At 33.8% G+C, this 13,081-nt stretch overlaps 2 protein-coding genes across 2 annotated transcripts; both read right to left on the bottom strand.

Moving 5' to 3' along the window:
- Positions 1 to 2,674: 2,674 nt before the first annotated feature.
- LOC110453044 (receptor-type tyrosine-protein phosphatase epsilon-like) lies at positions 2,675 to 7,368 on the bottom strand. Its single transcript, XM_021501863.1, has 5 exons — positions 7,253 to 7,368; positions 6,169 to 6,303; positions 5,524 to 5,669; positions 4,437 to 4,572; positions 2,675 to 3,143 (listed from the first exon to the last, which is right to left on the bottom strand). Exons 1-5 carry the CDS (start codon positions 7,301 to 7,303, stop codon positions 3,072 to 3,074), a joined length of 540 nt encoding a protein of 179 aa, XP_021357538.1. The 5' UTR covers positions 7,304 to 7,368; the 3' UTR covers positions 2,675 to 3,071.
- Positions 7,369 to 8,259: 891 nt separating this feature from the next.
- On the bottom strand, positions 8,260 to 12,946 carry LOC110453051 (tyrosine-protein phosphatase 99A-like). Its single transcript, XM_021501871.1, has 7 exons — positions 12,877 to 12,946; positions 11,471 to 11,602; positions 10,830 to 10,975; positions 9,814 to 9,949; positions 9,277 to 9,408; positions 8,694 to 8,793; positions 8,260 to 8,366 (listed from the first exon to the last, which is right to left on the bottom strand). The coding sequence occupies exons 1-7, from the start codon at positions 12,937 to 12,939 to the stop codon at positions 8,260 to 8,262; spliced, it is 816 nt and encodes a 271-aa protein (XP_021357546.1). The 5' UTR covers positions 12,940 to 12,946.
- Between the last annotated feature and the right edge of the window lie 135 nt (positions 12,947 to 13,081).

Raw genomic sequence — 13,081 nt, 5'->3', positions numbered from 1 at the left:
ACTAAGGCAAAGCATTGCAAAGCAATATAGTCTCCCACCAGTAATAATGTCATTATTGCCTGACCTATACACTGATTCAAGTATACAGGTCACTCTCATACTTCCTGTACTCCCTCTTAATGCCAAAACATACTTGCAATTCAAATCTTTTTAGCCCATGACCAGATGAACGAGTTTTGCTAAAACTCGTCCTAGTAGTTAAGGAAGAGATATTAGGAGAAAGATTTTTAACAAAGGCCCATAACTCCTTAAAAAGGGGTCGAACTGAAAAATTACTACCCTGAGGCACGACATCAGGGAGTAATTACCATATCTATTAACTATCATTGAAATTGGCCCAGTAGAGGCAGACAAAGATTTTTTTAAAAGGGTCATAACTAAGGTTAAAAGAGTCAGAATGAAAAAGTACTACTTGGATGCGCAACGTCAAACGGCAGTTGCCATATCTGTAAACTTTCTTTGAAAATGGCCAGGTTGATTAGGAGAAGTTGTCAGAAAAAGTTTCCGAAAAAGGGTCAGATTGCAAAAATAATACCTGGATGCACAACATCAGGTGGTAGTTACAAATGTATCATATCTGAAAACTTTCATTGAAATTAGTCCAGCAGTTTTAGGGAAGTTGTACCGACAAGCGTTTTTCCACAATAGGCAATAACTCCGTAAAAAAGGGTCAGAACGAAAAGAAAAATACCTGGATGCACAATTTCAGGTGATAGTTATCATATCTGAAACCTTTTATTGAAATTGGCCCCATAGTTTTGGAGGACTTGTCCGGACAATGATTTTTCAACAAAGGGCCATAACATCGCAAAAAAAGGGTCAGAACGAAAAATAATACCTGGACTTCATGTGGTAGTTATCATATCTGCAAAGTTTCGTTGGAATCTATCAACAACTTTAGAAGGAGTTGTCCGGACAAAACAAAATCAGGATTTTTTAACAAAGGGCCATAACTTCGTTAAAAAAATGGTCAGAACGAAAAAATAATACCTGGTTGCACAACTTTAGGTGGTAGTTATCAAACTGCAAATTTTTTTTGAAATCGATCCATAGCCTCAGAAGAAGTAGTCCGGACAAAAAGTTTCAGGATTTTTCAACAAAGGACCATAACTTCGTACAAAAGGGGTCCGAATACAAAAAAATACCTGGATGCACAACTTCTGGGAAGTTTAATAATGAATATTCAATCCAGTCATAATCCGTTTATTTGATATTATCACCCTGTCGCATTTGGTCCCAGCATTCTGTTTAACTAAAACTATTTCTGAATTATAGAAAATCCTTACTTTTAGTGTAGGATGTGTTAACTAAATGCGACGTCATGCACAGTATTAAAATTAAATTGACCTATTCAGATTATATTATGTTTGCATACAAATCGACACAATCGCATAAAACTAGTTTATCTACAAATTGTTGACAATATTTAGATATTTTACATGTATAAATTCTACGACACAAATAGATTTCGTGTCATGGCCGGCAAAATGGATACAACTAAATACTGTCTTGTCATGGTAAATAACAGCTAATGGGTTTTTTTTTTTTTTTCTTGTATTTCGAGTTTAGTGTTTGTGAGAGAGTATCAAATATATGACAAAATATATATATATATATATATTTTTAATTGAACTGCCATGAGAAAATTATTAATGTTGCTAAATGTCTCACTAAAGATGAGCAATGAATTCAATAAGTTGAGAACAGAATTCATCACATGTAGGTTTGAAGGATAAGGATCTTTTACACCAAATGATCCCAAATGATGTTGTATTCTTCTACCCCAAGCTCTCACCAGAAAGTTTGGGAAAAAAACATGACATCGACAATGCAAATGAGTCACTATATATATGTTAATCTATACCATATTTGGAATGAGCGGATAAGTAAGGTAAAAGATAACATCTTTCATGGCAAGCTTGTGCAATAATCATTACATGTATGTTCATGAGCTTAAGTCATCTGTCGAGGTCAAAATCGCCAGTCAGTCAAACGACGTTTACACGTACTTCCAATTGTGACGACATAAAGAAATGCCGTTACCTGATTGTGACGTCATAATATCAAAGGGGTACACGTGTATCTTACTAAGGTAGAGATAGGAGAAATTTAAAATCAAATGGGAACGCATTAAACACATTTTCCGCTTGAAAGTACACTATATCAAGAAGTACTCAGTTCCTAAACACAGCGTCATGATCATTTTATAAATTTTATAAGTACACTATATCAAGAAGTACTCAGTTCCTAAACACAGCGTCATGATCATTTTATAAATTTTACACATCAATTTGATGAATCTATGGGGGAAAAATACGACAATTTCTATGTTGAGGTTTGTTATGCATATTTCTCCGCATAATGCATAAAAGAAATCTTTAATTAATAAGGGTGTCCATGTATTGTTTTAGTATTTTTTCCATGTTTTTATATACTTTAAGTTTTATTTATGGATTATTCAAACTAAGCTGTACTCTTGTAATTTTAATAATCATGACATATTCTGTGGTAAGCAGATGTTATTTTCAAATGCACAGAAATAAACTTTATACTACAAATGGACTTTGACAGTTATACAAATATTATTAAATCATATTGTGATAATGTATAAAAAAAGTGCAAATACATATTTATTTTTACTTTTTTATATGAATCATTTACAGTAAAACCTCGTTATAATGCCACCAATTGTCCAGAGAAATTTTGGCGTTATAAGGGGGTTTAGTATTAAATTGAAATTCTGAAGAAAACAATTGAACATTGAAATATGTTGGCGGTAAACGATGAAGTAAATGAAACGAAGGGCATTATATCGAGGTTTAACTGTATTACAAAATGATTACTAACAGTAACTTTACGACATGTATTAATCACTTGTTTTCGACGTCGGCATCAATTTCAACTATACCTATGTACAGTAGTATGAATCGCACATAATTATTTACAGCTACAATGTATATAAATCTACTTCTAGTCTTGAAAGGATCATAATTTTACATCACGAAAATACTCTCCATTCTGAGGCTGACTTCTAGTTGTCAATGTTTTTCACCAAACATATTTCTCAAACGTCAAATGTTGGCATACACACTTCCGTTATCCAAATGGTCTTTCATCACCTTGTAGCGGAACTGATACTGCGCCTAAAACATAAAATGTGTTCAAATGTTTAATTTTGCTAATGGATTTGACAGAATTGGAAATTATTTTGTATGCAATTTTTATTATATCGTAAAGTTATGATATTTTCAAATGTAGCGAGTTTAAAAATTGATGTAACAGAGGTCATTATTCTTTAAATGCCTCCGGTAAGAGTCCAACCCAGGACCTCTAACTTACTAGTCTTACACTCTACCGAATGAGCTTACGAGAAATTTTCCCTAACCGAGTCGGTAGGAAGCGGCTAATATTTGTCCAGGGTGACATGCATACTCCCGCCTCCAGGAAAGAACATGTCAATAGTTTTCCATGGGTCATACCGATACCTTTGCAAGTATCGCCGGTTATTTTTGTCTTATCTACCGGGTCCCTACGTGGGCGCCAATGTAACAGAGACCACTATTTTTTCAATACCTCCGACAGGAGTTGAATCCGAGACCTCTGGTTTACTAGTCTTACGCTCTATCAAATGAGCTTTAGGGAAATTCTCCATAGCCGAGTCGGTAGGAAGCGGCTCTCATTTTACCAGGGTGACAGTGTTATTTAGTTTGTATTATAAAACACCGTCACATGTTTTGTTCTTTTCCCTCTCTGTCAATAACATGAGTGAAGTAAAATAACTGACAATACAGTATGACGACTAAAAGATGGAACATGATTTATATCAAAAATATATTTCATTGTTATTTATCAGGTTAAAAGGTGATTACAAATCTCGGTAATGTACACTGTATATCATACTGAAAGGATAAAGAAACACAGGGTAACAAAATATGCAACAATTATTTAACTGCTTAACCTAAAATTATGAAATACCTGTCAGACGAGTATCTTGATCTTTGTGTATTCAAACCGGTGTGTAAAGTTACTCAGCTGTGTAATGTACCGTGCCACTTNAGGTTAAAAGGTGATTACAAATCTCGGTAATGTACACTGTATATCACACTGAAAGGATAAAGAAACACAGGGTTACAAAATATGCAACAATTATTTAACTGCTAAGCCTAAAATTATGAAATACCTGTCAGACGAGTATCTTGATCTTTGTGTATTCAAACCGGTTTGTAAAGTTACTCAGCTGTGTAATGTACCGTGCCACTTAGTGAAAGTGTTAAAAGGCAAAAACTCACGTCCTGAATAACGATGACAAGTTCGTTTACACATCGTGTCAAACCACGTGATAAACTTATACAAATATATTGTATATAACATTCAAATAATCCTCAAATGTTTATCCTGCGTATCTATATTCTTTCAGTATATATAAACACAATCACCATATTTTGCAGACACTGCGGTCTTCGGATTTGAAGCTGTCTTGCTGCCGCCATGATGTCTACCTCACCATCAACCTCCAGGCGTTCCATCACGTTACATATGACACACAAAAGTCCGCTTTCAGATGACCCATTACTGAAAAATAAAAAATCGACAAAAGTTTGATTCAACAAACAAACAAAAAGCCATTTAGTGCTTTCACAAAAGACGTGCACGCGTTTTACATCACCTTCAGTAACAGGATCGAGAAAAGGGAAATTACTCTAATCTAATCCGAATATTCTTTATATTATTGTTGTACGGACATGATACAAAGGTGTCTGTATATAGAGAAATAATCTTTAAATAGAGCAGACTAACATCATTATTAGGAATTAACATTGATACATAGATTTATTGATTTTTTATTCCATAATTATATCTCCATGTTTACATAAAAAAAACCAAATGGGAGCAATATAAAAATACGTTTATTGACATTGCATGACTAATTTTGCGGAATAGGAATATTTGTACCGAATAAAACATAAATACATGTAACAGCACGAGCCGTATAACACATAAATGCATGTTGTGTCACGAGCAATGTAAAACATAAACGCATGTGGTAGCACAAGCCATATAAAACATAAACGCATGTTGTGTCACGAGCCATACATAACATAAATGCATGTTGTAGTACAAGCCATATGAATATAATTAAATGTTGCAGCCCAAACCATATATAACATAAATACATGTTGAAGCACGAGGCATATAAAACATCAATACATGTATAATATACATGTAAATTGGCAGCACGAGCAGACAAGTTACTGCGGACGACGGAAATCCAGACATCCAGACATCCAAACAGGGTGATTCCAGTATACTTCGTTGCTGGTATAATAATTTGCTTATCCTAAAAACATGCATACATTCCATTTATTCCATATCATTTTCCCCTACACACCAGATTTATGGTCATTTTTGCTGATGTTATTATTTACACTAGCACTTATGATATGTTTTGTACTTACCAGCAGGTTATAACGACTGATGATGTTATTGTTTACACCAGCACTTATGATATGTTTTTGTACTTACGAGCAGGTTATGACGACTGGTGATGTTACACTGCCTTTTGAGGTTAACACTTGTTGAATCAATTCCAACATCGATTTTGTCGAGGGAAGTGACTCGTTCCAAGACGATGTTTCAAGAATGGTTACAACAGTTCTAGTCGTTGCTTTCTATAAAAATGGTGTTTACAATATAACATTAAATGTAGTTAGACCTCAAACACAATTAGCACAATATATACATGTAACCTTTTACTTTCGACTTCTTCATGCACCTGACCCAGTAATCAGTCTTGAAATATGTAGATATGGGTTCGGTGAAAATTTTGTCACATAAGAAATTCATCAGGGTTATGGTGATATACACTGACATATTTAGGCATCAACGCTTATATCTATATATGACCCTCGTACAAGTACACATACGGTACACACAAATTTAATTAAGTTATTTTCACAGTAACATTTTGATATCTACAAACCATATAGTTAATACTACCAAATTTATTGAAACAAGAATTAATAGTTTGTATTTTTATGTTCAAATCAATGGAATTAACATTTGTTTACACATGATATCGATTTTTTTTGTATGATATTGTGGTAAAATAATAATTGTTACTGTCAAGTTAACATCACTGGAACGATATTTCCTGTCATGTAGTATTACCTTGTTCTGAATTGAAAGCTTCCGTTTGATCACACCATCCGACTTCAATGATTGCGGCTGAGTGTCGTCATACATAACGGTGTAGTCGCCAAACGTGTCAACGTGTCCTTCTTGTGTGGGCCATCTCGCGTCACCCTTAAAATATGACAAATACCTAACTCCTAAGCTTAGGATACAATTGTACTATTTATTGATCTATGATTCTATGATGAAATTAAGAAACCACTATCATTAGTCAATAATTAATAGAATCGTTTTCTTTTGTTGAATATCCGTGATTGCATAGTCATAAATTTAATGAATATATAGCCGTCAAGGTTGCATAATAAATTATGATAGTGATCATAACAGCGTTATGGTGTTGAGTAAATGTAACAGTAATAAACAAATATGAGATATTACAAATATTGTACGCTCATCAAGATACACAGCCACGCCAAGACTGCATATGATGTTAATCTTTATATCAGTGTTATTGTGGTAAACTACTAAACATTTACATATCCTGTTACGAACTTTGAAATATAACAAATACCGTAAAATTATTGAGATACAAAACTTCCTACCCGCTAAAATAATAGTATGTCATTCCTAAAGATATTTAATATAAATTAATTAACAATAATATGATATTTTGCTTTCGTATTATAAAAAGTAGTATGCGTCCCCTGCGCATTCTGACATCCTGTTACATTCTACATACAGTTGTAATGACCATTTCAATTCAGTCTTCTTTAATTCATTCACCCCTGAAATTTCATAATGAACTATTCCAACCTGTGAATTGGAAGAGAGAGTTAAAATGTGTCTTCAGGAGTGAATGAGTTAAAATTGGTAAATTGGTGTATTCTGACATCCTGTTTAACAAAAATAAATAGCTTTGTGTACTCCAAAAACAAAAAAGACAAATTTACAATATTGCTTTCTACCGAGCAGAACTGGTGTATTCTCACCCCCTGTTAACCCATAACAAATCGCTTTTGCTATTACCAAAAGGGGAAGTTTTCAATATTGTCTCCTGATTCACCTGTCACGGTATAAATATGAATATAACAGATATATTGATCATTTGATTGACTTTTACCTGAGGTGTACCAATCGATACAATGACATCAACCGCCTGCTGCGAGACCATGGACCAGAAGTCTTCGACCGTGTTGTTTAGAGGATGCTGTGTAATGATATATCCATACTGATCCCGATAACTCCAAAATTAAAGAGAATAATTATTTGGTTTGTGACATTATCAAAAATATGTTCATGATCTTGTCGTTAAATATGCTATTCTTGTCGAATTGTTTGGCAATTTCCAGTATATCATTAAATTTCTAAACTAATTATAGAATAAATGACAGTCGTCATTGTAACAATAATTTTCTCCACTAAGATATACTATTGGTATGCCAGTTTACATTAGAATATATGTTGTTATGATAAATATGTATTTCCATGTACACTTCATGTAAACTCGTGTCTTTCAACGTTTTTGTATATGTACAATATCGGACTCATACAATTTGTTATCTGTAACTGAGTGAGATAGGCTTATCTCGGTCGAAGGCTAAGATTATGAAACATAAACCCAATCTTCGCTGACGCGTCGGTTGAGATGTTACGTAATCTTAGACCGAGACTGAGATAACCTAATATTGCTAACTTACAGGCAATTGTTTTTTCTCACACCTTTTAGTGCAAAAAAAACTATTCATTTTCGCTAGAGTGTACAAGGATTTCGTCCGGCGCCTAAAACAAATATAGCCTCTCCACTACTAAATCTTTTAAATTTAAGTTTGAATGATTCTGCGTAAACAACATAGTCCGTCCTTCATAACAATAAAAAGTAGTTCACACAAGTGTGTTTACAAAACAATGTACGGTTGTACAGTGTGTCTGTATAACTTGCGTTAGCGCACGGATGAAAACGTTGCTGTGTGAAAATTCCGCGGGAATGTGCCAGACAGATCAAATGAGAAAGAGGTAATAGCAGGAAGTATCAAATGGAGTATCCAAATGATGATGATGAGATAAAAGTTGTACTTATTATATATTTTGTATTTTTCACATATTAATGTAAAGCCATTTTTATATAAATCAGCATGATAAGACACACATATCGATGTCCAAATTCATTACCGGTGCATTTATTGCGTTTATATAATCGGATGTTGTAGCTGTTAGGTACACCCGGTATCTCTCCACTGTAAGAAAAAAAGGTTAGTATCAAGCAGTTTTGTGTCTTCATACATGTACGAAATACTCATGTACGTAAATTGAACTTGAAACACGTTAATATTATATTTTTAACAAACAAAAATACTGCTACAATTGAATATGTTAAGGGTGTATGCAAGAAAAATCATATTCAAGATGACAATCACATAAAGAAATACTTTATCACTGTCACTCGATTTTGTTTCAGTTGAACGAAGCAAATGTTATAATGATCTGGTTTTGACAAGGTTGTCATTTCCTCTAAGCAATTCCTAAAAAAAACAACGTCAAACTACAAATGAAATCACACTCACCTGCTAATATTGAGAGGTCTTTGTTTTTCCTTTTGTTTGTGCTGGTAAGAGCAGTCTCGATATCTCTGTCTTTGTAATGAGGCTTGTGATTTTCTAAAGCCTTCACGGTTTATTAAAATAAATCATTAATCAAATATGTATCATGTACACCTGTAATCATAATATTCTATTATTATAGTTACCATAGGATTACAATATAAGTAATATCTATAACAATAGAAATAAACATTTATTTGATTTACGAAAATATATCCTATTGACAGGGTCATTGTAAGATTCATCATTTCGATTAATATATCATGTTTGGCTTAGTGTACATGTACATCTGTATCATAAAATGCATAATACAATGTAGTAGCATGTTTGTATTACTCGTTATAATTGTATTATAAAATGAATGATAATTATGTAAGCAACTGTACACTGTAGGTTAGAATAGGTCAACTTGCCCTTTCTTAATAAGATTTCGTTCATGTTTCGCAATTTCATTCTTAATCATAAATCTATTCAAGCCAAAGTGTGTGTATAACTAACCAGCCATCTTGTGATGTTGCATGGAGGTTTTATTCAAATTGATACTTGCATTAAACTGTTTTTCGACAATGCCCCCAGTAAGCATGTCAGAAATATTTTTGCTGAAATCAGGTTCTGTCATACACTGGGTCACAATTCCGAGGCCCTCGGCGAGGACATCGTGGAGTACTACGTACTGGTCCTGTAAGTAATGTCACATTGTGTAAACAGTGCATGTTGTGAACATAGTACGAAACAGGACACTATGCGTATTTGGACCAATGATCGGTAATACCTTTTTTTATCCTGATAGGTAGATTACCAAAGTACATGTACTAACAATCAGTTTATAGATAATTTTGTTACATGTTACAGCATACATTCTGTACAAATATTTACCATGATTTTTACTTGATTAGGGTTTAATTCAATAGTGATTCTTTGTATACTTCTATTATTTTTTGTGCCAATATTTGTACAATGTTACGATTTAAGAATTAGTGTCACTTTTATCAAAATGGTAATCTATCATAGACTATTAGTATTGCAATAGCTAATATAGAACACATATTCTTTTTTGTACTCATTTTGAATCTTGAATATTTACTATTGTTTGTATCATGTTCATTCGATCCTTCCGCATCCTTTTAGTGTAAGCAAACACATCGATTTCATCGTTCTCATTTCCCTCTTTCAACAAGGCGTCTAGACCAATGTATGTTCCGGTTCTTCCAATACCGGCACTGTAAGATATTAATTATCCGACGATCTTATCGAGAGAAAAAATCCAGCATTAATATGTCCAATTAAATAGTCCTCAAGCTCAATATGTCGAATTAAATCGAAGAGACCAATTCGTTGATGTCTTGGATAACTTAACAAAGTGTGTTCATCGCTTATGTATCTGTAACAAAACTGGCTTTGGCATCCCGATGTCTTTACAAAAACTTTTGCCTCGTTTAACAGATTTGTTGTAAACTCTTATGATTAGTGAACAAGTAGAATATTCGCATTCTAAGCTAGCATCAGTAAATTCACATGTTTATATTTAGTAATTAAGCTATGTAGTCAGAGTCAATCAATGTAAGTACAATTTCTATTTATGTACACTGTCTTTAAATACATATGGCGGCGAAAACGTCAGGGCCAATTTGTAGAATGTTGATATGCTTTACGCTTGCCAGACACATTTTGTCATCATCAGTGTTTATATTTCGCACGTTGCAAAGATAACAAACATAGTTAACTACTGTACATCTTTCATCCATTTGTGTCGTGTGTTTTTGAAATTTGTTTGTTAGTGCATTATAAAGCAATTCAATCTACGTTTGAACAATTCTTCAAAAATGGAATCTTTTTTCAATATTTATCTTTCTTCTACAAAAGTTGCAGATCACTCTGTTCTTTGTTCTTCTTACGTCGCTGATGGGTTGAGAACTAAGCTGTATTTTCACCTCGCATGTACCGGTCAAGTTTTTATTATCAGCGTAACCAATGGTCATTAATCAATGAAAAAGCCGTTGATGAGCTAAACTTATATTGGAACTTTTAATTCTGAAATTAAAACACAATGACATTAATAGATATAGTTTTACAACTGTTATCAATCTAGCAGCCTCTTACCTGCAGTGCACAATAAGTAGACCGTTCAGATCTGTTGGTGAAGATTGTACCCGTTTGTGAAACTGAAGGAGTTCGAACGCTTCCGGTACACCGTGATCTGGCCATTTTGTGAAGTGGAACTGCATAATCTGCCTTTTGGCGTTAGTCTTGATAACAACAATAGATAAAGGGTAACGGTTGTTTGACAAAATGGGGGTTTTAGACGCCAATGATACGATATTTCTGGCCTAAGCATTCATATGTCTTCTCTATTTTATTTAAAACTTCAATTTCTATGAAAATAAGGAATTTCGGTATGTCAACAAAACAGCAGCTTGAATTCAAAAGCAATGACACCATGGTTACAATTTTTCAATAATGATAGACCAACATGACAACAACTGAACACGTACAAAGGAAACCCGACCAGGTGTTCCGAAAGAGTGAGCGTCTTCTGCTTCATCGACGACAACCCCCACTCCCAAATTTTGGTCAAAACCAAGTTATGTCATGTCCTCAAAATGGTGAGGACTAATCCAATGACAAAATAGCTTACCTTCAATTCGCCAAATGATATTGTTTATGTCCAGAAAAGATCCTGATTTCTTACGCATTTTCAAAGTCAAAATATGTTTCTATTTTTTTTGGTTCCTATCAATTACCTGTTTATTCCTCACTGATAGTTTTCTAATGGTATAGAAGGCGTACGACAATTCCTCTTGTAGTGTCACTTGATATAGTCCGAGCTGCAGGAAATTGCCCTCCTCCCCATCCCAGTATTTACTGCACTTTTTCTAATAATAATAAAAATGCCAAAAATGCTAAACAAATCACAACATCCTAATATATTTAACTTAGTCAATTAATATAATTAATTAACAACTGTTAACGAGGAATAAAGAACTATAAACCAATACTAATAGTGCCTTTTATAGGGATTGAATCCAGAAGGCGAAGAGGGGATATTACTTATTCACCACATGAGCAGTCATCAAGGATTCATGAATATAAAATTATACTAATGGTGGTCTATATCACCATTGATCTGGTTACGATGAAACAGGCTTTTACAGCCAACAAACATGGATGCATTGATTCACGCCCTTAGTGCATCTAATACTGAAGCACTAATACCTCCTACCGACGATATTAGTATATGCTTGATCTCCTCATGTATTACATATCATATACTAATCTCTTTAGTTATTAAACTGAGACGTGATATTGAAAAACTGGTCTGAGCTAGATAGAATGGATCTTAAGGGCGGGCAGTGGCACGATTGATGATAGAAATTGGCAGGAAGATCAGTGTCATGCATGCAAGACAATAGCATACATGCCAGTTATAAGTGTCAAAGGTCATATCATATATATAGGATTTTATATGAGTTTTCATTTCATATGAGATTTATGAAACGGGTCTAAGAATGTTTCAATTTAGCGAGCCTCTGTTGAGCTAAAATGAAAAATTCGTGACGAGTTTCATAAATTTGATATGAATGAAAACGAGTGTAAGATCCTTTTTATCACATACTCAAGATATGTGGCATGTATTCGTGTAAAACGACAATTTGCATGCAACCTTGAAATGTAAAAAGCCACCATTTTGACTCCAGTGCGTAAGGCTGTGATGTCATGTTCTTGTCTATGCGTGACGTCACAATTGAAACAATTTAAACTTACAACCAATCACATGGCTGATAGGTCATAGTACATGGGTTAATACGCAAAAAAATATGACACGGGTATATTCACTGGATGACACAGTACATGGGTACAAGACAGCACAACCACATATAAAGTACATTCCATTAAGTATAAAGTTTTAGTTGTGCTAACTTGGAATTGATCTGTTAAAAGAAGCATGGTTCTCCAAATCATCTTTCTACACGTACAAATACTATTATGTAAAAAAATGAATAAAAAATAATCATGAAAAAAAGTCTGAAAAAACGATGTCACGGCTTCGTCGCAAAAATGTCAAATAATACGAATATATAGGAAACGCTGATAACGTCATCAAAGCATGGATAACATAGATGAAGATATGTCATATAGGTTTTATTACCTTTCCAAGTTCCACTAAATTTGCAAGCATAATAATCTTTCCGCTCTGCTTCTGCCATACCATCCGCCAAAAGTCATCTAACGTTGTCACTTTTGGGCCTATTTTGATTAAATAGAACGTTCACAAGGATCGTAAAAATCGTTGTTGTATATCTATTCTTGAAGTACGAGGATGTCAAACTAACCTGATTGATACCTCGGGCAAT

The sequence above is a fragment of the Mizuhopecten yessoensis genome, unplaced genomic scaffold, assembly GCF_002113885.1.
Source record: "Mizuhopecten yessoensis strain PY_sf001 unplaced genomic scaffold, ASM211388v2 scaffold7069, whole genome shotgun sequence".
NCBI classification, from domain to species: Eukaryota; Metazoa; Mollusca; class Bivalvia; order Pectinida; family Pectinidae; genus Mizuhopecten; species Mizuhopecten yessoensis.
This window is presented reverse-complemented; position numbering and strand designations above follow the sequence as displayed.

Coding starts and splice junctions, on each gene's coding strand:
- LOC110453044 (XM_021501863.1), bottom strand. CDS start 7,303: ATGGTCTCGCAGCAGGCGGTTGATGTCATTGTATCGATTGGTACACCT. Junction 6,304..7,252: donor TATCGATTGGTACACCTCAG/GTAAAAGTCAAT, acceptor TCATATTTTAAG/GGTGACGCGAGATGGCCCAC. Junction 5,670..6,168: donor AGCTTTCAATTCAGAACAAG/GTAATACTACAT, acceptor CCATTTTTATAG/AAAGCAACGACTAGAACTGT.
- LOC110453051 (XM_021501871.1), bottom strand. CDS start 12,939: ATGGTATGGCAGAAGCAGAGCGGAAAGATTATTATGCTTGCAAATTTA. Junction 9,950..10,829: donor CTACTTATTGTGCACTGCAG/GTAAGAGGCTGC, acceptor AATATCTTACAG/TGCCGGTATTGGAAGAACCG. Junction 9,409..9,813: donor TGAACATGATACAAACAATA/GTAAATATTCAA, acceptor CATTACTTACAG/GACCAGTACGTAGTACTCCA.